The 26,476-nt window shown below is 41.0% G+C and overlaps 1 protein-coding gene across 1 annotated transcript in view; it reads left to right on the top strand.

The window, feature by feature from the left end:
* Positions 1 to 25,185, top strand: part of PKHD1 (PKHD1 ciliary IPT domain containing fibrocystin/polyductin) — a gene marked incomplete at both ends in the record, with an annotated part of 268,094 nt that extends 242,909 nt beyond the window's left edge. Inside the window, 6 exons of the mRNA XM_082047184.1 lie at positions 10,590 to 10,725; positions 11,968 to 12,055; positions 14,980 to 15,087; positions 19,254 to 19,409; positions 20,611 to 20,745; positions 24,863 to 25,185. Of these exons, the coding sequence (XP_081903310.1) occupies positions 10,590 to 10,725; positions 11,968 to 12,055; positions 14,980 to 15,087; positions 19,254 to 19,409; positions 20,611 to 20,745; positions 24,863 to 25,185 (946 nt within the window). The remainder of the gene's footprint in view (positions 1 to 10,589; positions 10,726 to 11,967; positions 12,056 to 14,979; positions 15,088 to 19,253; positions 19,410 to 20,610; positions 20,746 to 24,862) is intronic.
* Between the last annotated feature and the right edge of the window lie 1,291 nt (positions 25,186 to 26,476).

Below are 26,476 nucleotides of genomic sequence, written 5' to 3'. Positions count from 1 at the left end.
AGTGACATCTTCTTCACACCGGGGACTGCTCTACTGGCTGGGGCTTCTCTTCCCATCTCTTTATACTCTGTGCAGCCAGTCCAAGCAGTTGAAGTGGTTGAATCACCATCCCTAGAGGGATTTAAAAGCCACATAGATGAGGTTGTTAGGGACATGGTTTAGTGCCGGTGTTGGGTTAACAGTTGGACTCGATGATCTGCAGGGTCTTTTCCAACCTAAACGATTCCATGATTCTGTAATCTAAGATTAACTAGTTGCTGAGCAGCAAGGAACACGACGGGTCCCCAGGAAAGAGGCTGGTTTAGTATAGGAGCAGTGTTAGCTTAAAGCCATAGATTCACCATCTCAGCAGGGATGTCTGTTGAAGAGGATATGAACATCACCAGATCACAGGGCCAGCTCAGAGCTCGTCCACTGCTTGGGCTCCTCTGCAACGTTATTTATTGCTCCCCATCAGTCATAGCTTTTCTGGAATTACTCATGGCTGACATTTCTGATGCAATAAGACCACAGATAACTTATGAAATGAAATCAGGGTTTTCCTGTTGGGACACGTAGTATCCCCACTGTCTATCTGTCTCTCTTTAGGCAGTATACACTAGCTCAGGCAAGGATGATGTGGCTGGGATTACAAGTCAGGCTAAGTATTCCCATGTATTTTTCTGTGGAAGGAAAAAAATAAATATTTTTATCCCTGAGTAGTGCAAATTCCAATCAGGCCAGTCTCCCTGCAGTTTCAGACTAGTGGCTCCTTTTGCATCAAGACAATAACAAAAAGATCTTTGATCAACAGAGACTGGGTGTTATTTTTGCATCCCAGGACAGTGAGGCTGAAGGGAGCCTTAGAAACCTTGCAGGATAGCAAGGCTGTATATACAAGACTGTATATACAAGTCTGTATATCATATTGTCATGCCTATTAAAAAAAAATGACTTGCCTGTTACGATTTGAAATGCCTTTTTTACATGATTTTAATTTAACTCCTTTGTTAGGGTCACTTCAAGCACAGCTCATTGGTTTGTCAAGGAAAGACAGATGTGATTGCTATGACTGCTATCATCTTGCACAGCTGGAGAATCTCAGAGATGGCTATCATATCGCTTTATCTTCCTGTGAATGTCTGTATATTAATATATACTGCAATGTATTTACAGATAGAAATCTCTATTTTGTGGAGTGTACTTAATATCAATATAAATGCAAAAGAAAAAGAGAGTACAACACTGAGTGCATTGTGTGCATTTGTGTGGGTGCCTTTATACAAAATCTGAAATACAAAGCTGGACAGTCATCCAGAAGCCATTTAGTCTATACCCCACTTTGCTCCTTCTGGATGTATCTTTAACGTGCTACAAACTGAAATTTGCAGGCATTAATCTTTATTAAGAGTTAGCTTTGGTGTAGCATGTGAAAAACAGTGTGCACGCAGGAAATAATGGTGTTTGAGGCTCACAGCAAGCAATAAAAGTGAAGCAAACCATCAAAGAACTGCTTATTTAGGCAGAAATACATATGCAGAGGACTAAATGAGAAATTACTACTAAATCTCTATACACAGACAGGCAGGATTAGAGGTACAAAATACATTAATTCTGACACATCTTAACCCTAAAGTGCTCGGTAGTGTAGGTTTCAGGCAGGTTGTTGTACATAATTGCACCACTGCATCTACTGCAGCACTTGAGGCTCTTTCAAGGCTTCATCTGCCACACACCCCTCAAGCGAAGATGTGGAAAAAGTGTTACTTGAGAGCTTACAGTTTAAACTCCTGACTATCACCTTAAAATTAAGCTTATATAATTATATAAATTGTATAAATTTAATTCAGATGTTTTTAGGAACACTCTAGAGAGTATACTCTTGAGTAGCATGTGCCACTTTACTTGCTGATGTACAAAAAAAAAAGACTAACTCAATTCAAATAGATAAAGGGAAGGATATTTAAGATGATCATGGAAATGGAGTTTATTTTACAATATAAGCAACAAAAGATCTCAGTGTATGTAACTCAGCAAAACAAGGTCGAGAGGAGATATCATCCGTTAGGAAACATGTTGGAAGACTAAATACCAGACAGGAAGCTCCAGACACTAATAGACAATGACAGCACAGGAACAAATGAGTGTAAATTATCAAGAGGTAAATTTACATTTTAAAATAGAAGGAGGCTCCTCCTCAGAGAATAAACTAGAAGAACCCGTCAATAGAACTAAAAGAAGACCATTTCCCATTTGACACCACTCTGTTTTCCTGACTTCGCCCCTGTCATGGCAATATTGTGATTTTTTTTTTTTTTTAATAGTTTGGGAATTATTGGGACCCATTTTTGTCCAACATCTCATTTCACAGTCTAGTAAAATTGTGGAAAAATACACATTACTAAATTTACAGTGAAACCTAGAAAGTTTCTAATCAGAGGACTGAGATTCTGTAATGGTTAGTAGAGGAATTAACTGCAGCTTAAACAGAAGTGCTTTTTATTCAGGGACTTTCCTAAAAAAATATAAAGTCTCCCTTGCAGAGTACATACACGAGTCATTTGTGGAGGTTGAAGGTAATGCCACTATATAGTCACTGCTGATAGCAAAGAAGTCTGTCCATAAGATTATGTGTCTGACTTTGAGGGAAAAAAGAAACGATACACTGAAAGCATTCTGCCTGTTTTAGTGTGATCTTTGTGAGAAGCCAGGACTTCTAGACACGAGGAAGAAATTTTTTACACTGGGGGTGGTGAGATCCTGTCCCAGGTTGCCCAGAGAGGTGGTGGATACCCCATCCCTGGAGACATCCCAGACCAGGCTGGACGGGGCTCTGAGCAACCTGAGCTGGTGAAGATGTCCCTGCTCATGGCAGGGGTGGCACCGGATGAGCTCTGAAGGTCCCTTCCAACCCAAACTATTCCGTTATTCTAAGCAGATCAGATAATAATACCATTTCACCACTGCTCTCCTGGACTGGACCCCTTCTGGCACTGTAGGCATTAAAGGGCCTGTGACCAATACCAATCCCTCAAGCTACATTTTCCCTCTGAGCCTTACTTCTAGACTACATTTCTGTCAGTATTTACTGTATGTGGCAAGCCTATCTAAAAATCTGTCAAACCTACTCAAGGATGACACCAGTGAGTTACAAGGTTCAGACAATTAGAAGTCCTACCCCACTGTAACCATGGTGTAAACCACAGCTTGCTCTGGCAATGGGCTTCCAAAATTCAACCGGTTTCTCTGCAGGAAGCTGAGCAGGAGGTAGGAAAGGTGACAGGAGACCAGGAGAGAGCAGAGGAGGAAGAAGATGAAGAGGGTAGGAGGGACTTAGGAATAGGAGTCCTAATTAACTTTGCAGGTCTCTATGGGAGGAAGGATATATTGTCATATATCCCCCACACCAGTGGGGATCTTTGAAATTGAGGGGTTTGTTTTATTATCAAGGGGATCAGCTCAGGAGGAGCTTTTCACAGTTTCTCAGTGTTCCCCCAGAAGTTATGAATGTTCAGATACATGCAGGATAACCAGGAGTGTCCACATTGCCTTTCTCAGGCACTGTAAAGAGATCTGGTCCCAGCACTGGTACCCCAGTGCTGTCAAACAAGACCTGCCTTCCTTATGTCACATATGAATCCATTTTCCCCCTTAACAATTAATAGGAACTGCAGTAAAAGCAATTATTTACATGACACGTGCACACAGCAGAGAGGAGCTGTCAGCCGTGCCTCCAAGGGACCGATCCTTTCCCGACTCCACCTTATTTAACATGTGAGTGGTGTCACCTCTATCAGCAGAGCTTGTCTGGTGTGACACGCAGGTGAGTGACGGCTGTGTGGGCTCCCAGGTCAGCCCGTTTTGCTGTCACATCGTGCTCTCGACCACTGCTGTGTGTCAGATGGGAAAGGGAGAAAAATTCTTCCACATACTTGGTTAGCAGTAACCTGGTGAGCAAAGGGTTAAAATGGCTTAGGGTACTGGGTCTTTGTGGGTACATGTGCATGTATATATATATGTATACATCTGTGTGTGTATATATATATATATATATACACACACACATACCTTGGTTTGGCTGTAGGACCTTATGCCCGCAGGCCACAGTCACATTATCATCTGGAAATTGGATAACGACAGCACAATGACAAATCCAGGTTGCTTGCAATAAGGTGCTAATCCCTTTGCTTTAATATCGGAGCAGCGTGTAATGATGTTTGGACATCACTCCAGTTTACTGACGACCCCAGTGGGGCCAGCAATAGAAGCGTACAACTGTCTAACAAGCCATCAGGTGACCGCCGTCGCCAAAGCAACGGAGGATGCAATCTAATCTTCCCTCCATCCCTTCCAGCTCCCAATAAGGACCAGATTATAGAAGTGGCCCATCAATGCTTGGTAACTCGAATCAATTAACGTTAATTCGCACAATGCTATGATGTATTGTGATCACTTTCATTTCGGAGAAGGGGGAAGAAATTGCTATAATTCACCTAAAATGAGGTTGTCTGTGGTGCTGAGGTATTAATTGGGTGTCCATATTAAATGGAAAAGGAGCACGGTAGTGAAGGAAAAGTGGATGAGTGACTCTCTTGGCTGCTATTGACCTATCAGAAGAAGACAGTGCCCTTTTCCTTTGCTTTTATCTATTACAGTTTTCCCTATTGCGTGTCAAGTTGATGTATTATAAAAAATTCATTTGGTGACCTTTCACCCCCCTAGCAGATTAAACAATTTCACTGGGATGGCATCATTAACAGGGCCTTGCATTTAATGATGATTTCTCTAAAAGGCCACAGAGATTCGATTTTAAGCTAACAGATTTATTGCACTATTATAACATATCATAAAAAACTGTACCACCTACAGTCTGGTTTTAGGATAGAAACTGTTTAAGAGTTTATGTGGAGCTTAAAGTGGTATTACCTTGGGATACACAGTGGTGGCAAGGCTTTGACCTCTGGCGCAATGCTGTTTACATTTAATAAAAGATGTTTCTCTGACATTAAACTTCAGGAGTGTGTTATGGAGGAGATCTGGCTTAGCTCCTCACCACTAAAAGCAGCTTTGTACGTAGGGGTATTTCCATTCACCTACAGCAATTAATGGAAGATGCTAATGAATTTGGAGGATGTTTCTCTCCTATCTGATGCATCGGCTCTGTCCTGCTTCTTCTAAAGGCTCCTGGTGATCACACCTCACCCTTGAGTAGATCCATGAAGTCACTCCAGTCTCTCTTTTTTAATTTTTTGAAGGTGTCTTATTACTCCAGGTAGCAAGAATCTGGACTCCACCAGGCAGCTCTTTGCCTTCAGCTTTTGGTGCCAAAGGGATTGAAAAGTGCTAAGTGAAGGTCGAGCAGTGGAAGAAGACTGGCCTTATGGGGGAGACACGTGTATTCCTGTGTTCATGCTCTGTGACTATACTTACTGATTTATAAAATGAGGGGAAAAGGTCCTTAAAGCTAGATTGGGAGCCATTTGGATCTTGGACAGTGTGACAACCTTGAAGCACTCTCCCCATCCTCAGCAGAACAAAGGCCTTAAATGTTTTTGTTTCTTTTTTGTTTCTTTGATAGGAAAAATCCCTTATCCCATCTGTTGGGACAGGACAGACAGTCTCTAGCAAATGGAGAAATGGAGATTTAATGGTGAGAGTGCCCTAAAAAGCTAATGTCAGGTGAAGCTGGTCAAGAAGACTGAGTGTTTTAACTAATACATACTCCAGGAGAGTACGCACTGGACCTCTTTTTCTTAACTTTTTCAGTCTGACTGAATTACCTGGTGCTTTCAACAACCATAAATATCCAGCTTCTAACTAAAGCATCATTGCCTATGAAAGGAAACCCTCACAATGTTTTAATGAAGAATCATCCTCCTCTTGTCCCACCTTGCCAACAGAAGCAATTCAGTTACTTGTTTCTTACTCCAGTTCACCATCAACCTAGGCCCCCTTGCTCCTACTAGGTCTTGTCTAGTCAGATTTCTGCTATCACAACATCTGACCTCTGGGACAGCAGACACATGGATTTGTTCAAAGCTCTCTGCTGTGATGGTTAGAATACTCATTTAGGTGCCTATGTTTTTGAATTTTGTTCTTATTGACTCAAGCTACATGAAAGAAAGGAGACATCAGTAATGTCAGACACAATGAGTCCTACTCAGACCATTCGTCTAGTTCTCATGTGGAGATATGATCAGTATTACATCTTTATTGTTTGTTTGATGTCAAGGAAAACTGAAGTCTGCTTTCCACTGGAGTTTATTTCCTCTAGCTTTGATTTCTCTCTGCACCATGGGAAAACATGGGCATCTGTGGAAATAAAAGTCATCCTTTTGATAGCCCTTTTCCTTAAAGTGGGAACCATCTCCAACTCCTCATCATCTTCTGCATGCTTGTGTCTTTCTTTTGCCTGACTCTATTATTTAATGATAAGATCTGCAGGGGGAGACAAAGCTCTAACAGTGCAGCTGAGAGGACACAGGTACCTGGTGTCTGGCTAAGTTCATCACCACTTGACATGAAAACACACTTCTTACCCAAAGATACTAAAATCCTAACAGCCTTTGTCGTGAATTTGCACCTACTTTGCCTTCTAAAGTCCTTATCTTGCCTGTCTCTTGTCTCCACTGCATCATCTTGTTCTTGTAGCCTGTCTTAGCTTCACCAGCAATCATCACCTTTTCAAGAACAACAATAAAAAATTTCTTTGGCTTGACCATGATGCATTTTGACATACTATTTGTTCCTCAAATTCTTCCCAATTTCCTTCCCCTTCCAAGGATATACTGATGCTGCAACACTTGCATTGCAAACCTATCCAGATAACTGTTCAATTAGTTTCATTTTCTGTTTTTGGGGAATTAAATATATAAGGCACTGTTGTCTAGCACCAATGTTACTGACATGGGTCAGCCTATGTTCATAAAATGAAATTCTGTTACCCCCCATTTCAGGGTGGCCTCATCCAAACAGCCAAGTGAGAATATTCTCTGATTGTATTAGGTTCTAGACCATTTGAGAGTTGTTTTGGACTTTACGATTGGACCTGGACCAGAGCTTGTGATGGACTGACTGTTAAACAGTAGAGGTGATCAAGTTTCAGTTCCAAGGTTTATGTTTTCTAATATAGATGTCTCTGTCAACTTTAATGGATTCTTGATCAAGGCTCTGCATCTGATCTCTTTCCCCATGAAGTTAACTGATAACAGCAACAACTATTATTCTTGCTGTTGTTATTATTCTTGCTGTTGTTGTAATTATCATTAAAATTATTACATCTCCTTGATTTCAAAGAGAATTCCTTCCCTTTGCCTTGACTCTCTCCACCTGGTTTCTCAACCATGCCATAATAACTGCAGTAGACCTTGCATGACCTCTACCCTCCTTGCTACTAAAGAGCAGACACTTGCTCTCCTGCAGAGCCTCAGCATGTTCAGCAGAGATGTGTCAGCACTGACGGTGAAAAGATCTGAGATCCTGACCCTGGTGTCCCTACTGACTAAGGTATCACGAACATCACCCGCTGTGCCCTCATGCAGAAGAGCTGCAAGGCACTGAGCAGCTGAGCTGCTCCCTGTTGAGTGCTGTCAGCAGGGGATTGCAAACCTGCTCCTTCCCAGCGTGAGACCTGAGGGTAGTGACACAACAACATGCTCTTCTTGCTTATTAGGAGGACGGCAGGTCTCCTCCCTCCAGTCCTTGCTAGGTTACAGGCATGCTTGTCCATCCCCACCTCCCAGCTGCAAAGCTGTGCCAGGAAAGCCTATTTTCCTTCCAGCATAAATCACCAGGGGAGCAGCAGGATGCTCCTTTCTCCTCCTCATCCTCATTGATGCTCACTTGAGGAACATGAGTTGCTATGTGCAGGGTTTTACCCTGAGGCAGGGGCTCCCGGACAGGTGGGACCGTGTGGAATAGATACATCACGTTCTGTGCTGTGTTAGCTGGATTCAAATCACCTGCAAAAAGACATTAATTTTTAGCATGCATGTGTATTTTTGTTTTGTTTCCTTTCCCTTCACCCTAGGGAGCAGGAATGTCTGCTTCCTACAACCGCATTTTACAGCAGTCTTCCCTTAAGTGTGCGATGAGAACAGTTTCATCCTGCATGGCTTGGGTTATGGAGGCAGGGCATTCCATGTCAACATTTTTCCTCTTGTGGAAATTTAAAGAAGCTGGAGAGAGAAAAAAAAAAAAGACTTACAGAAGCCATGCCAAGATTCACCTAAACCTCACTTTGAACACTTCCAGGAATGGGGCATCCACAGCTTCTCTGGGTAGCCTGTTCCAGGGCCTCACCATCCTCATGATGAAGAATTTCTTCCTTATACCTAATCTAAATCTACCCTCTTTCAGTTTAAACCTGTTACTCCTTGTCCTACCCTTAATGCCCTTGTAAAAAGTCCCTCTCCAGTTTTCTTGTAGTTCCCCTTTAGGTACTGGAAGGTATTATGGTCTTTCTGGAACCTTCTCCAGGCTGAACGACCACAAATCTCTCAGCCCGTCTTCACAGGAGACGTGCTCCAGACCTCTGATCTTCTTTGTGGCCTCCTCTGGACTCCATCCAACATACCCATGTCCTTCTTATGTTGGCATCCTCAAAGCCGGACCAGCACTGCAGGGGGGTCTCACCAGAGCAGAGTCACCTCACAGAATCACAGGATCACAGAATCACAGAATGTCAGGGATTGGAAGGGACCTCAAAAGCTCACCCAGTCCAAAGCCCCCGCTGGAGCAGGAATACCCAGATAAGGTTACACAAGAAGGTGTCCAGGCAGGCTGGAATGTATGCAGAGAAGGAGACTCCACAACCTCCCTGGGCAGCCTGGTCCAGGCTCTGTCACCCTCACTGGGAAGAAGTTTCTTCTCAAATTTAAGTGGAACCTCCTGTGTTCCAGTTTGTACCCATTACCCCTTGTCCTACCATTGGTTGTCACCGAGAAGAGCCTGGCTCCATCCTCCTGACACTCACCCTTTATATATTTATAACCATGAATCAGGTCACCCCTCAGTCTCCTCCAAGCTCCAGAGCCCCAGCTCCCTCAGCTTTTCCTCACATGGGAGATGCTTCACTCCCTTCATCATCTTTGTTGCCCGGTGCTGGACTCTCTCACCCCCCTTGACTTGGTGCCCACGGTCCTTGTGATGCAGCCCAAGATACAGTTGACCTTCTGGGTTGTAAACGCACGTTGACAGGTCATAGAATCACAGAAACACAGAATGGTTAAGGTTTGGAAGGGACCCTTATCATCTACCAACACTGCCAAGTCCTTTTCCTCAGGGCTGCTCTCAGTCCATTCTCTGCCCAACCTGTATTTGTGCTTGGGATTGCCTCGCCCTTGCACTTGGCCTTGTTGAACTTAATGGGGTTGGTAGGGCCCACCTCTGAAGCCTGTCAAGAGCCAGGATAAGAACGGAAACTTTTTGTTTGAATCCTTGAGCCAGCTCTTGGACTGCAGGTGTCCTTAAATCTTTACTTGGTATTCCTGGTGTCTGTGGTTCAGACCAGCATTTCCAATCAGCTGCAGTATGAACAACTTCTGGTTTGTAATGCGTAGTCACACCTGGGGAAAAAAAAAAAAAAAGCTAAAGCCAAGCTGAAAAACAGAATTAAACTTAAGGAAACTTATGCTCCGTCTATCTTTTGTTTGTAAACACCTTTAAGCAAACACTAGAGATGTACGAATAGCTTTTCTACTTTCATTTCACGACAATATCAAACTCTCAGCCACTTCATTGCAATTGCAGATTAGATGGGTTTTTATATATATATAAATTATCTGTCTATATATATATGAGATACTAGATGACACAAAGCACAGGGAAAGGGAATGAAGTGATACAGGCTCAGAATAAAGTGCTGATTCTTTATTTAAATGCAAAAGCCTTCTCCTGGGATGCTCTAATTTAAATTTCAGTCTTGGAAAAAAACCAATGTCTTTCCATAGGTTGTCTGTATGCTGCTATATATCAGTATGCAGACTGCGCAGATAACAAATGATGAAAACACGGGTATGGCAGGGTGAAGAAATGCGGTAAAGCCCTGTAAGTGATGTGCTTGTGTAGAGGAACCGAAACTTTGTTCATTGTAAACCTTTCTGCTGGACAGACAGATTGCAGCCTCTGCTGTTATCAGTACATTGCAACAAGGGCTTTTGGGCTGAGTCATTAAGTTTATGAATCCATAAAATCCCCATTCTTCCAATGTGATATCAGGGACATAATTTATTTTGCTCATTTCTTACCTTTCCATCTGTAAACTGCGGATTAAAACAAAAGGATTTTTTATTATTTTGGTGGTGCTGTCTACTTGGAAGTGAAGACTGTTTCATACTTCCATACATATTGCTCTCACCCAAGGAATCAAAGTGGTATGATAAGCTAAACTAGTAGCCATTTGGTATAGTGCTCCTTCCTATTCATAACAGACACCAAGTTTTACCATCTGCATTTCTAAAGTACAAAATGATCCCATGAACAGAAAGTAACATGTCATTCCTAGGTAACAGATGAATTACCTCTGTGAGTAGCATTGGGTGTCTACAGAGCATTAATTTTCTGATTTTTTTTTTTTTCCTTTCAATTTTGCATTCCTTTGCATATGAAAGAAATGGAAGCAAGCAACAGCCAGAAACATGCTTGTATGTGAGACCTTACAACATCTCTGTTCAGGTGCAACCCTCAGATGGAGAAATTGACAAAGAGCTTCCTGTACAGCCGAAAATCATTTTCCTGGACAGGAAGGTACGATTTGCCTCTCGTGGATGGATGCTTTTATTAATTCTATCATTTTTTTGACATTACTAAGCAATCCAAAAGCTAAATATTTGTGTTTTCAAACTATTTTCTATTATGGAGTCATTCCTATTTTGCTGGACAGGCAAAAGTGTAGCCACAGAATAACTAGCCCCAAATAGGACATTTTTACAGTGTGGTGTCAAATCTAAGCTGGGACAGCTTTGTGGACATTATTTCTGGATGCAAAGTTGCTTTACAATAAAACCAGCTCAGTATATCCATTAGTCAGGAGACAGATTTTACAGCTTTTGAGGTACAAAACTTTCGTCTTCTTCCTATTTCACTTCAGTTCCCTACACAAAGCATCTTGTGTTGTAGGCTGGGGAATATACTCTTTGCTCTCCAGCTCCCATAGAAAGGTAAAACCTTTCCACAAAACAAGTCTGCTGGATGTCAAACATTGTTGGCTACCTGAAGTGACATGCAAAACTTACATTTAGTTAATTGAATCTTTCCTTGAGTTTCATCCACTTCTTCAGATGTTTCAGGTTTTCTACTAGGCTTGAGAAAGAGTATCTCCCACCAAAAAAAAAATAAAAAACCTGAAAGATAATATTTTTATATACACATAGACTACAGGATCGAGATCCTGCACATCTCTTATTGCTGGATAATTCAGGTATCAAAATTAGTTTCTTTCCCTGAGGGTATGAAGAACTTAAATCTTCAGTCTGACTAAACAGAATGACTGAATCTACTTTTTTGTTGAACTTGTGGAGTCACCGTCTTTGGAAATATTCAAAAGCCACCTGAACATAGTAATGGGCAACCACTTCTATGTGGCCCTGACGCAGCAGAGGATTGGACCAAATGATGTCCAATGGTCCTCTCCAGCCTCAAACATGCTGTAATTCTGTGAATTTAAATGCCATAGAAACCACAGAGTCAAAATTAGCTGCTTCTCATAGGTGATGTGAATGTGACCCTGGATACTTCAAGCAAAGCAGAAAACCTTGCCAGACTTAATTGAAACTGACCCGAAGTCACCAAAGCTGGTCCCTCTGAGCTTAAGCTCATCTTAAAGAGTTACATTGAGCTTTGTGACATTTTTAACATGTGACATGCAGATGTAAACTACCCTACCTCTGGTAATTGAAAAATTATCACAGTTGTTAAAACCATCAGAACTTTCTTTCCTCTTGTTGAGGAGACAAGACCTTAATTCTTCTCTTTTGTTCTTCCTCCCAGGGTCAAAGAGTTGACAAACTGGGGCCCCCCTCAGAACCTTGGGTTGTAACTGCTCACCTCAAGGGCTCCTCTGAGGCTCTGCTAAAAGGTTTGGATGTGTTTTCTTATAACAAGGGTTATGGCAAAACAGCTGTGCAGAATGATTGTGATAAATTTAGGAACTGTCCCTGAGAAATACTGGGTTTGAAACAAAATGAAAAAGAATTAGTAATCCTAATACTTGATTGTCAGATATTGCTAATTGGAGCAACTTCCTTAGAGTTATTGACAACCTGTTTGTCTCAGCAAAGGATCTGGCCACGTACAGAAAGAAACACTGCTTATTGTTTGTAATCATCATACTTTAACATGAAAATGCTTTTCATGAGGGATTTAAACGTTTAGTTTCTGGTCCTCATTTATCAAAAGACCTCATAATTAACTGAACTCATAATTAACTCTAAGCATGTGGGAAGGAAGGAAGGAAGGAAGGAAGGAAGGAAGGAAGGAAGGAAGGAAGGAAGGAAGGAAGGAAGGAAGGAAGGAAGGAAGGAAGGAAGGAAGGAAGGAAGGAAGGAAGGAAGGAAGGAAGGAAGGAAGGAAGGAAGGAAGGAAGGAAGGAAGGAAGGAAGGAAGGAAGGAAGGAAGGAAGGAAGGAAGGATAGAGAAAGAAAGAAAGTCACTGAAGAGAAATGCACTTCACATTCTTTAAAAGATACATGCATCAAATTAATAGTCAATAAACTCCAGCAAAGAACGAACTGCGTAGTACAGATGTTCTGCATATAATAGTTTGCTGCAGTTTTTCCTTTGACAAACGTCCTTATTGCTCTCGTCTTTTGAAGCATATGAAAGCAGCATTTAATTGAAATGTGTCCCGTCTAGCACACTGAGGCTGCTTCATCTGACAGCAGCCAAACTGCCTCATGGAAAGAAGTTTAGCTCCAAATTAGCTTGCTTCTACGTTAAATACCAGCTTGCCTGAGAGATCTTCATGAAGATGCCCATATATATCTGAAATATTCTAAGCTTTGAAGCATATGTGCCCAAGAGCTGAGATAGCGTCTGTTGAGAAGTACAGTACAGTACTTCAGGCTTCATCATAGACTAGAAATAGCAATTATAAAGTATTTGAACAGAGCTGACAAGACCCTCGGTAAAAGCAGTGTTGCAGTGAGTATCAGAGCCAAGAAAAGTCTTGGTAGTCTGGGCAGATACTGTCATAAGAAGGATCACGTGCAGAGTAGATAAATATAAATGAGTTGGGATTAGGCTGGAGTAAATGGAGAAATCTAGATTCTCATAACTCCAGCAAGTCCATTGACAGTATAAATTGCCTATTTATCACAGGTGGTCCTGGAGATTCACAGTGAAATTGGGAATTTGGTGTCCTAGATGTTGTACAAAAATAAGAAAGCATATATGCAGTTAACTGGGATATTAGCATATTAAATAGTACCAGATGATGGAGAGGGGCAACTTCATCATTTCTGTTGCTGGAACATTGAAATGGGGCATAGTTTTGCCTGGGACCTTGTCTCAGGTAGTTTCTGACCATGGTTCAGGAGTCAACACAGCAAGGAATTGATCTCAGTAAGCAGTTTTCATTGCAGCATCTCTGGGGGCTGTAAAAGTTTAAGAGGTCTGGCCAAGGCATACCAGTTCTTCAGTGCCAAAGAACAGATCTTGGAGCTGTTTATATCATATAGATGTAGGGGCAAAAAATGGGATAAAACCAGAGAAACTGTCCTGCAGTCTGAGCTACCATCAAAAGCCTTGTCTCCATACTGATGCTCCTACCATCAAAAGCCTTGTCTCCATACTGATGCTCCTACCTGTGACTGCAAGGTATCTCATAAAGAAGTTTACTACTTCACCACTCTGTTCAATATCTTAGATATGGGGATTGCAGAGTATAAATGTTCTCACACTCAGACTCTCTGTACCTTTATTCATGTTGCACTTGAGCTGGCAAAAGTTCGTGCTTGTGATCACTGCAGCAAGTCTAAAATCTTAAGAAGTTCTGACTTCTCATCCTCACCTGAACCAGCATTTTGGAATTTGTCTGTCTTTAGGATTTTACTCCTGAATGAAACCCAGACCCGGTCAACATTGCTTAAAGGCTAGGACTTGGCTAGTGCTCAAAGATACGCACAATAAAATGGAGATCCAGTTGCAAAGTAAATTATAACATTTTAAAAAAGCCTACAAAAACTAAAAGCTGTGGCAAGTATAACTAGTGGCTCAGAATGCATTCCTTGATAGGTCAGAACAAGAGGTGAAGTGATGGAGGAACAGTTTCTCCTGGGTTCATTTTCATGGTCCCCATGGAGCTTCTCCCTGCTAGGTTTCTAGCTGAAAGTTTCTGCTGTACCACAATGGAACAGTCACCACAAACCTTTCTCATGGCCAAATCCCTTTCAAAGTGTCTGAAAGGGCTGGAGAAAAGTTCAAAATTTTTTAATAGTAGGACAAGAGGCAATATGCCCAAGTGATGAAGTGAAACAGCAGCAAATCAGAAAAGGGTTAAAATAGTCAGCTCTTTTCCCTTGGCTGCAGTGGCTGGCTCCTTGAGATCATGACTTCAAGACAAAAATTAGTCTCTCACTAATACTATCCTAACTTTGGTGAAACACATAGTGGCACAACACATGTATTAAATCAAAAAGATGAGCATCTGGAACTCTCTGGTGCATCCATATAGCTCCCATTACCTTGTTCCCTTTAACATCTGTATTCATGTCACACCCCACGATATAGACACGTACAGTAAATGCCACTTCACAATGAACTCAGGGAACCAAGATTCAGAAGCTAAGGTTCTTCAGTCTGTCAGAAATTCAGCACCCATGTAAATCTGAAGACCTGACCCTATATGAAACTTCTGGGATCAGTCAAAAAGTTTATGATTAGGAAGGACACTGAAATTAAGCTTTCTGAAGTCCTCCTTAAGTCACAAGGACTCTTGGCGGGGCTTAGGTGGTTCTCATCTGGACACTGTTAGTTGCAATGCAAATTTTTATTACTCTGCAGGGCTCACCCAAGTACCGGTCATAGATGGATGTGCAAGCTTTTCCAGCCTGGCTGTTTCTAGTTCAGGCACAAACTGGAAACTTGTGTTCACTGTCACATCACCTCCAGGTAAGCTCCATTTTCTGCATGGTTTATTTTTGATTTGGGAATGGAACTCAAACCCCTAGATCTGTGAAATGGGAGTTGAGCTTTGTTTGAATGAGTGAAGCAGTGCCAAACCTCTAAGTAGCTGGACTTCTTTTACATGTCTAAGTTGGTATCACCCAGGCAGCAAGAGAGCTGGGTGATTCCTGTGCTACCCCCAAAATCAAGATGAGATATTAGAAGGAAGTAGAGGATGTTACGTTTTTCTTTCTGAACTTCTATGAAGCTATGAAGCTATGAAGCTATGAATACCTTGCAGGAATCAGTTACTTAAGGTCAGCTAAGCCACCAAAGCAAACTTTTTCCTGTAAACTGAGTCTTCTTATTCTTTTTTTTTTTTTCTTTCTTTCTGTTCCGTAATTTTCCATCTGTGGTCCCAGTTACTTTAGTAGTGCCTTTCACTCAGTTTGCCTGCCCCTGACCATCTTTACGGGTGCAACGGGTTATGCCCACTCAAAGTTGTGTCTTTGGGAGTGGGCTTTGCTACAGTATTCCTGACAGTTTGCAGAGGTGACATTGGGACCTCCAAGACATTGGCACACTGAGAGTAAGACATCACATGAACTCCATCTTGTGAAAACTTCAGGGTATCTGCATTAGAGAACCACCTGATTAACTGTTTGGGGGCCTGAATTTATCTACAAATCTGGCTCTGAATCTATGTAGGAGTCAAAGTGCTGGTTTCTCATCTCAGACTGACTGTTGAGGCAAGTCAATGGAAAAGCAGGAGCATGCTATCTGGTGTGTAGTCTGAAGACATATTCAGATAAAGGTGTTTTAAGACTGTATGTAAAGTCTCTATTCTGCTATTAAATACATACATATATGTGTATATATATATGGATATATAAGCAGATAGAGATCGATATAGATATCACCATATATACATAAGGAGGCTTAGAGGTGACCTCATCACTCTCTAGAACTGCCTGAAGGGAAGTTCTAGCCAGGTGGGGATTGGTCTCTTCTCCCAGAGTCAGCAATAGGACAAGGGGGCATGGGCTTCAACTCTGCCAGGGGAAATTTAAGCTGGATATTAGAAAGAAATTCTTTAGAGAGAGAGTGGTCAGGCATTGGAATGGCTGCCCAGGGAGGTGCTGGACTCACCGTCCCTGGAGGTTTTTCAACTGAGATTGGACATGACACTTAGTGCCATGATCTAGTCAATGGACTGGAGTTGGACCAAGGGTTGGTCTCTGAGGTCTCTGAGGTCTTTTCAAACCCAGTTGATTCTGTGATTCTGTTTTATATATATATATGTATATATATATAAGTATATAACCTAAGACCCATCAGATAGAAAGAAGCCTAGGAAGGACAGATAGACCTGCTTCCCAAAGAGGTAAATTGGTGTGTATACCACTGCACAAAGCCCTGACAAGCACTTTTTTGAAATTCTGAACAGAATTTTGTTTACCTCTATTCGTAGATTATCTCAAAATGGGAGTAGGTACAGACTATTTGTAATGAGAGAAAGCTAAGATAGAGTAGCTTGTTTCAGCCAGACAAAACAAAAAAAACCAACCAAACAAAACAAAACAGAGAGAACAAGTGCACCAGACAGGTGAAGTGGTCAAGCGGAAATGGCTAATGAAAAAAAGTCTCAGCTAAAATAAATAGAAGAAGTTTACATTTATACTGTATTTTTATGAACTGCCTATCTTAATAGAAAGGAATAGTGAGAGCAGATCAAACCACCTTTGGATGGAGGTCAATATACATATGGATGGTATTGTACAACATGGTACATACAATGGCATGAGATAGGATTTACAATCCAAGAAACTCCTTCCTATGCTGGGAAAAAATGAAGATCCAGTTTTTTTTTTTTCATGAGAAATCTTTGTTCCTCCTAGTCACAAGTGGCTGATAAACATGAAGTGCTGCCCATGGCTTTGCAAAGGGAGAATTGGGGTGCAGTGAGGACTTAGAGGTGGACATTTGAAGGGGGAACACGTGTCTATTTTGAGGTTGTATGCTGCTGAACACCTGCACCTCCCATTGTCTTCACTTCAGTGAGAGCAGATGGAAAGTCCGCAGCTCACCGGATTTGACTTTTTAGTGGGAAAAACAGTTTAATGAAATTTGTTTTGAAAGCTACTTCAGGGGAGTCACAAAATCTTCTTTCCTCTGAACGAAGGTCAAATGCAGATCTCTTTCATGAAATATTTACAGAATCACAGAATAGCTGGGGTTGGAAGGGACCTCTGGAGACCATTTAGTCCAAACCACCTGCTAACGCAGGTTCACTTAGAGTGTTGCAAAGAGGTGTTTTCAGCTCGCAATATGGACAGCTGGTGCATCTGTGTATCACCTTTGCAAATCAGAGCATTGTACACTTTTAATATGCATTGCAAAAGTATGCACAAAAAAAATCCCAGTCCCCTTTGCGTGTTCATAATTGGGAACCAAACTAGAGACAGAATGGAGGTCAGACTTACTGAAGATATTTGTTTACTGGTTGACATAAACAAAAACAAAAAAAACCCAATCAGCTGGTAGAAGTTTGAGATACTTTTCCAGGACCAGATTTCTATGTGTGCCCTGGCATATTTTGTGTTTTGTAGGCAGGTCAGAAGATGCAGCTGATGTTGAGTGCAATAATACCAAATTCTTTAGTGGTAGTTCCTGTGGAGAGTAAACTATTCATAGCCCAGCTGTGTAGTTTTGTTCCTTGTTTTACAATAATATTCACTTGACTGATATGGATCCCACTGCACTTGATCCACCCACTTTCCATTCAAACCAATAGCACTCTACTCACACACTATTAGAGCAGAGTGGAGCACCTTCAAGCACCTGCCTGGGTAGAGGCCTTGATATCTGTGAGATTATTTCTTTCCCCTCAACTGATTGTGTTTGTACCTGCAGGCAAATTTTTTCCCAATTGGACCATGCTTCCCACATTGTTCTGATAAAGCTCAGCACTGTTCAAGTGGACAATGTTTGCACAAATCTAATAATTTCAGATAAAAGTACTTACACATACTTACCCTAGTCTCCAAGACTTCATCTGACAGTATTTCTGATTTTTTAATGAATAGATGAACAAGGCTTTTAGATTTCTATTAAAAGTGGAACTCAAACAAGAAAAAGAAATATCCATCCACCAAAATTATTAGAATTGTGGGATTAACACTGATAATGAGTCAAGCAGTAAGACAGGTAATGAGTTGATACACCAAACCACATCCTTCAAACTAGTCTACAGAAAGTACTAGGGCCAGTTTAGTTAAAATCCTGTCCTTCCTAGCAACATCTCAATTCAAAATGTGGTTTTGACTTTCAAAACAAACTTTTGACCCAAAACCTCTCCTTGTTTCTGATTTTTAAGATGGCAGTATTAGGCAACTTCCAGTCCTTGAAGCTCAGATGTTGAGACCAAATGAACTCTTGACCACAGAAAATACGAGTAGTGGCTGGCTTGATTCTGGCTTCATTTACATAAAACTTTAGGATCTCTGAACAAAGAGCATTACCCAAAGCTCACGTGCATCAAGAGACAAAATATTTACTATGCTAGCAGCAAATGCACAGACTTTTGTTTGTTTATAATGCTCAATAACAAAATGGTGGAAAATATTAACAAGTTCACTGGGAGTTTTCTGCATCATGGACTTAAGCTTAATGATAGTGAAAGTTTCTAGATTCCCCATAACATAAATTCATATGAATCAGGTATAACCTCTAAAAGCTGTGTAAGACTTAGCACCTATATTGTAATCATCTTCTCTGCCTTGCTAGGCAGAATGTGCATATTTTCTCTCTGGAACTGGTATATTTGGCCTCAGAAATAGATACTTTTCTGGGTTTGGTAGTCAGCTGGACAAATTCATAGAAGAAATATTAAAGAGAGATAAATATAAAGAGGTTGCCTCTGCTTCAGGAAGCACTGAAAGCTTGACATTTATTTTGGAGAAGTATTGTTATATATCTACTTTTGTTCTGGCACTCAGTCCTACATAAATATTGTAGGCTAATATTGGGCGTGGAGATAAATGGACTTACAGTTTGTTCCTGCATGCGTTTTTAAGAACATCATCACTGTTGAAAGGCTATAGCATGGAGTTTTAGCTGTGGAACCAGTGTTCTTACTTTTGTAATAAACTCTGGCTGCTTTAAATTCTCAGGGGCTACATTTGCTGTGCTGTCTCAGCCATTTACCATCTTCCCTGTCCCCATGGGAGTGAAGGCCAGCACGATCCTTGTTGTCATGTTGGGCTCAGCAGCATCTACATTCATCCTCACTCTTGCATTCTGCTGGTTCAAGAAGAGCAAAAGCAACAGTAAGTTAGAAATACCCACTAAAATTTATACTTACAAACTCCCTGCTTTATTTAAAAAATCTTCGGAGTGGACATGACAGGATTCAAACAATGGCACTCAAAGAAAGCTCTAAGTTCAGCAGTTAGTAGTATAGCTCATAATTCAGGGCTCTGTGGTTTTGTGCCTGTAACAAATACCTGAGTCCTGGCTGAAAAGAGTTTTAACTGTATGTGAAACATAAGGGAAATCAGATTACTATGGGGCAGACAAGGAACTGAGAAACAAAGAAAATGTTTGTGGTGACTTTAATGATCTGTTCAGCCTCTGCATTTTCCAGATAAAGGATGAAATTGTCAAATATTACTGTGGTGAGGTTTTACAAAGGCTTGCTGCTGACACGGGGCCAGACACAACTGCGGTGCGAATGCCAAAGGAATGGGGGCACAGCCACACTCACATCCCAGATCACATTATCAGCATCATATAAGCAAAAGTTGTAATGGGAGGTCTACAGCTTCTCTGGAGTTCTCCCCAAGCAAATCCACAGCCCTACTGATCTACTGTAAGGTCATTTTCTTTTTAGCATTGTCCTTAAAACAAATATTTCTACCTCAAGGAGGCTTTCCCGTTGCAGAAAGCCTAAAGTTGTTTGTGTAAGAGAAGAATTGAAAATAAAAGGGCATGACTGCAACTGTTGGTGTCTTGATTGCCAAACAGCCATCTTAAACTTCTGGATATGTTGAAAGTTACCAATAACTTGACCTTTCAGATATGCTAACTGGAGTTGGGACCTAGTCAAATGTGCAGGTAACCCATAGGAGTAAATGCACATCCCAGTTAATAAGACATCTCCCACTAGTTTCAAGACTTTCTCACTAGTTTCTCCAAACATTTGTGTTCAAGTAACCTTGCAAATCCATGCTAAATGGTCCTTCACCTTCACTGCACCATGTGCACTAGCTGCAATAAAATCTAAATTACTAGTATTACTGAACATAGTGGCAGCATAATAAAAATTTTTTACTGAAGAGAACGGGTGGGATCCTGAATAACAAAACACAAGATGGCATGAACATAAAGGAACTCTCTCTGCTTTTGGGCAGAAAACAAACACTTCTAGGTTATCTGTTAATTCACCAGCAATACGTTGTTGCTTGAATTGACAGTTGCTGTTGAGCTGCAGGTGGATTTAGAGTGATGCGATTGTTTGTTTCATTACAGAAGCGAGGACTGAACTAGCTGATGTACCAAAGCCCGGCACCACAGCACCCCGTAAACAAGCACAACCTCATGCAGCTGAAATCCAGCCTTGCTACAGTCACAAAGAAAAAGAATGTGGTGTGCCTGTAGCAGGAGGTGAGACTGCTGTTTGGCAATATTTCAAATTTATAAACAGTTGGACATGAAAAGTGGTTTAGGTCTCTCAACAAACTACAGGTTTGTATAGGATCACTGGTGCAGTTCTTCTCAGGTCTATCACTTTATTACCTCCTCCTCCTTCTCCTCCCTGGTATTTTTCTATTTGTCGTTTTATCTCCTTTTATATATATTGTGTGAAATCCTAGCTCCACAGAAGGCAGCAGCATAATCCCTCTTGCTCAATGATTTCCACGGTTTCACCTAGTGTGTCTGGAGTGGGGCTGGGACCTACACTCCCAGTGTCCCCAGCACGCCTGGAGCAACAGGGCTTTTCCTGCCCAGGTCTCCAAGTGCTGTGGCAATAACAGAACAGTGCTCAAACAGCTCTGGACAAGATTACAGGCTGTGGAGGGCTGTGACGACATACACTGGAGGTAGGAAAAACACTCCTGGCTCATTTGCTTGATGTCGTTTAACTCCACCACTCACTGGATGTTCACATTGTGCTGGCTGAGCAGTGAGTCCAAGCCAGCACATCATAGAATCTTAGAATAATTCTGGTTGAAGAGATCCTCAAGATCATTGAGTCCAACCATTAACCCAACACTTGCACTAAACCATATCCCTAAGAACCTCATCTACGTGTCTTTTAAACCCCTCCAGGAATGGTGACTCCACCATTTCCCTGGGCAACCTGTTCCAATGCCTGACAACCCTTTCCATTAAGAAATTGTTCCAAATATCCTATCTAAACCTCCCCTGGTGCCACTGGAGGCTATTTCCTCTGGTCCTATCACTTGTTACTTGGGAGAAGAGTCTGACCCCCTGTCATTCCAGCCTCCTTTGAGGTAGTTGTGGAGACTGAGGTCTCCCCTCACCCATCTTTTCTCCAGGTAATCCCCCCCTAGGTCCCTCAGCCACTTCTCATCAAACTTGCTCTCTAGACCCTCAAAGCAGCTCCATTTCTACCCACTCCACTGTGTGTCTCCCTTTAGTCCCCGAGGTCCCTGCCACAAACACCTCTTTCCACACACCTCCTCGAGACTTGTCTTTTCATCCTCTGCTGATCAAACATGACTCCTTCTGAGGTCACGGAAAAGCAGACAGCCTCGGGGGCATGTGGCTGGCAGCATAAAGCACTGGTTTCCTTTTCTGCAAGTGTGAAGTGTTCTTATAGTAGTTGGTTGGGGTTTTCTTTTGTCTCACCTGCCAACAGTGCAGATCTAAGGGCATTCGGATAACCCCTCTGAAATACTCATTTGCTCTGTTTCGGGAATTTTTCCTCCTTCTCCTTCCCAAAGTCTGTGGATTACATAAGAGGCAGGAAGAGGCGAGCTGGATTTTTATCTCCTTTTAATTAGCATCCATCACAAAAGCAGAGGGAGAGAGAGAAGGAGAGATGAAATTCTGCAGTTTATGTGTTTTGATATTTGCTGTGCTTCTCCAAAACACAGCGTTCAGCTGTGTGCCTTAGGATACGTATCTGCTATAAATTCATTTTTTATCTAATTTGTCTGAGATCTAAGCTTCCTGTGGAGGTCTGAGATCAAAGGATCTGATTCTGTCTGATGTCAGCTCTGACACATAATGCGTGCTGACTTAGTTCTGTCTATAAACTCGCAGTGGGAGGCTGCCATTCTCCCTTGGTACCTTTACATAGTGAACTTTCATTTTGGCTGGGGAGTCTGACAGGTATAGAGTTGATTGGAGCCGTCATGTAAATAATTCATGGAAATTTTTTTTTTTTTTTTGGTCAGAAATAGGCAATCCAGCCACTTAAAGTATTTTAGGAATTGTTGCAAGACAAAAAGATTCCCCAATATGTTCAAATCTAAACAAGGATAACAATATCTTAAGTGAGTTTAATACATATGACTTGGAAATGTTTGATTTCCTTCTATTTAAAATGCTGTTGGTTTTGGAGAGAAAATAGAAATCAAAACTGCAGCTTTTTGTTTAGTTTCTGCTTTATAGCTCTTCCCCCCATAAGAAATTCCACCTTTCTAATACAATTAAGTGTTTAGAGCTTTTATTCTTAATCACCACAGTAAGTCTTGCAAGACAGAGTCTTTTTATTTCATAGGTTATGCAGTATTGCAGGGGAGAAGGGATCAATATATTACCTTGTCTGAACTTGGTGCAACAAAAAAACTCCTCAGCTTCACATGATCAGCTCTCTCTTGAATTAAATAATTTTGATGGACTAATGCATGGTTAACAGAACAACATCTGGAAGTGGAGGAATCTGTTGTTTCTTTGTTGTTTTTACAATTTATTACATTGGTTCATCATCACCATTGAAAAGTTTTATCCTTTAACAGCTTACGCTTCCTAGCTTCAATTTCCAGTCCTTTTGTATTATACCTGTTTGATCTTTATCCTGAAATCCTTGGCCACCATCACTCAGAAATCACTGTTGTATTCCTGAAGAGGTTCTGCATCCCATGCTCCAAGGATGCTCAGATCAGCTCCTCCTTCTTCCTTTCTATCAGCTTGCCGTTTTTTCCACCTTTTACAAAATTTCATCAGAATTAATTTTAGTTTGAATTCCAAATCACTGGTGGAACCAAAATATTATCCATTTCAATGGTACTGCCACACATCCCCACCTCTGAGAATTATTTCCCATATTTAATTATTTCCTGAGTTCTGTTTGCTGGTATTTAATCCAGTTAATCATGTGCTTTACTGATATTGAATAATTTGTATTTAATTAAAAAAAATCAGGATATTTTAGATTACTATTTAATACAAACCTCAAGGCAGTATTTCATCCTTGAAACTGTTCATATCCAGAAAACTTTTAGCCTCTTCTGTTAACTCAAACTCATTTGAAAATACCAATTTTCACAGTTGAAAATGGTACCTTTGAAGATGGAGGGGGCATCAATATATATCAAGAAATAACATGAAGCTCTGGTATAAGGGATTATGACCTGATCATCTAGTTTACGTGTATAAGGGAGAAAATTGAACCTAGACATTTTTGTAATCTGTATTTCAAAACAGCCAAGTACCTTAAGAAGGAAAACAGTTACACGCGAAATGTCTGCCTATTGAAAATTTATGGACAACTTTCCAGTGGATTTCCAGGAAGCATAATCCTGAAATTGAAAGTTGTAAAAAAACCCCACCACTTCTAAACAGGAAAAGTGAATATAATCATAAAGAAATAGGGGAATTGTACAAAATAAATGAAGACACGGGAAAATTATTATTAACCCTGCTAAGGGTTAAACTTCAATGACAATCTTGAAAAAGAGGGAGTTGTAGCGACACATTTTCTGGGATCATTTGTGGAAAAAACCTATAATATATGATGATGAACAGACTGTGAAAGCTGGCATTGTCCTCTAACATGTGAGCTATGTGGACTAGAACTAGTTCTGAATTTGGAACAAGTATAAGAAGTTTGGGTCTGGGCTGATTTCATCTTATTTTCAGGGAGGAAGGGGGAAGATTGCAAGCATTTTACAAATCTTTTTAAGCATCCAGATGAGGCAGGCTGCCCGTCTTGCAGTGGAGTAATAGCACACCCTATCAACTTAGAAGCCATCTCCTGTAACACTACAAGTGATTCCGCCTCGGTGGTTGATAACTCTGGTTTATTAAGATGTGAACATATTTCATTTTCACATGAAAAATGCATAGTGTATATTTTGCTTTTTCTGCTTTTTTCAACATCATTTTTTAAGCAGCAGTCTTTGCATTCAGTAGGATCCGAATGCTAGAAATGAAAAGTTCTACCTTACATTACAACTTGATTCACTCTTAGCAATACATAGCTTATTAACCAGATGTATTCTATATACTTCATTTTTAGGTATTTAGTGAAATATTTGAAAACCATTGGAGGGTACTCTAGGAGCTGCTAGTGTATCAAACTAGTTGTTTTGGTTGATGTGTATTTATTCATGGGCACAGTGTGTGGTTATTCAGTTTTAACAACTTATTTCTGTCAAACTGAAATTTGTAACCTGTTGTAATTATTTCCTCAAACAAAACTGCTTTTTCATTAATATCTATAATGCACAGTGAAGGCATAGAAAGGTAAGGAATGTGAAGGTAAAGTCCTACAGTTATTGTAAAGCACAAACAGTACTTGGTTTCACAGATATGGAAGGAACTGGACCAGTGGGACATGCCACAGAACAGCCGGAGGAGCTGAACCTGCATCCCTGTGAAACCAAGGTGGTGAGAAAGATGAGCACATTTTCTTCAGGTAGGAACAGTGACCGTCACCAACAGCCAAGTGAAAGAACATCTCCTGGTGACTCTCTGGAACTTCAGCAGCCAACAGTCGCAAGGCATTCCAACCAGAAGGATGTCCCCCAACCTTCAGCTGGCTACAACAATGAGAGAGAGAAGACCAAAAAGATGCCCAAACCTCAGAATAATGTTGGAGACCACGTTGCAGTGGTAGCAGCAGAGGTGTAAGAGAAGTGATGTGAGGTGCTAAACCACCGATAAAGCAAGCTTTGCCTGGTTTGCAGCCAATGCAAATCTGAGCCTTTTATCCCTGTGGTTAGAGAAAAACAGATATGTTAATGTGGGGAATCAAACTGCCACACTGCACATGTACAAATGAACACTTTACCTGGATTTGTAGCCAACTGGGAGACTCTGGCCTTGTCTATGACTTTGAATTCTCTTAGTTTCCAAAACAGGGTGTGTGTATCTAAACTGCCTGTTGAGTGTAGTCCTTCTGACACCTTGAAAACTCCCTCCAAAAGTTGTTTGGGGGAGTTCTAGCTGAAGAGCTGGGTCAGCTTTGAAGTTACGTTCAAAAACATTCAGAGATTAGCCTAACGATTCATCAGTGCAGATGATTGGATTTCTGATGCTTCAATATAATGACACTGATGTAGTCTTAGTGGCTGGAGCAATGCTAATTGGTATGTATACAAATATTTGGAAATTTTCCTATTTCTTCCAATCATGCCTTTAGTTTCATTCGAAGAACCTCAGTATGTGCATAAATCTTTTCTTTTTCTCTGAGGAAAAACAAATATATATTCAATTCTCATTTCACTGTGACTTGAATAAGTTCTTCCATTTCCCCCTAATTAAATTTGTGTTTTGTTTTGTTTTGTTTTTTAATTAAAGTATTTTGCTGAGTTAAATCTTCACCATGTCATTGTTTTCTAACACCCTTAAATCACTGGCTTGTTATGAACACTACTCTTTATGAATGATAATAACAATGCTGATGTTCTTCAGTTGCTCAGAGAATTCCTCTGTGCTTTGTTTTACTGAACTGGAAGATGAGGGATTTTATTATGCCCTTTCTGTAACATAAAATTTGTGGCTACAAGTTGGCCTGGTGGCACAATATAAAATTTATACTCCTCTGCAGAAAAAATACTCGAGCAGGAAGATGATGTTTCTTCCCAGATCAGCAGTGGAAGAGGAGGTAAGGAATCTCCATTTGAAGAAAAAGTAAAAACAACCAAAAAAAGTTCACTTAAAGCTGAAGGACCTAAGGTGCAGATGCTGGTCAATGATCTACAGGGTTCTCTAGACACAAAAATAGATTCACCAGCATTGGTTTCTGCATTATACTGTTTATAAGCATCATTTTCTGGTGAAATCACAATGATTCTATGGTGAGCCAGGCTTCTGGCTGACTGCACAGGAGCTTTTCTGGCTTAAGATGTTTATGAATGGGTGACTTATATTATTAAGTGCAACAGATGAGCCCTTCTGACCTCTTCCATGTTGTGGGAAA

Source organism: Streptopelia decaocto (genome assembly GCF_964273445.1).
Source record: "Streptopelia decaocto genome assembly, chromosome: 3".
Lineage (NCBI taxonomy): Eukaryota > Metazoa > Chordata > Aves > Columbiformes > Columbidae > Streptopelia > Streptopelia decaocto.
The sequence above is the reverse complement of the archived record's forward strand: the minus strand, read 5'-3'. Positions and strand labels throughout refer to the sequence as shown.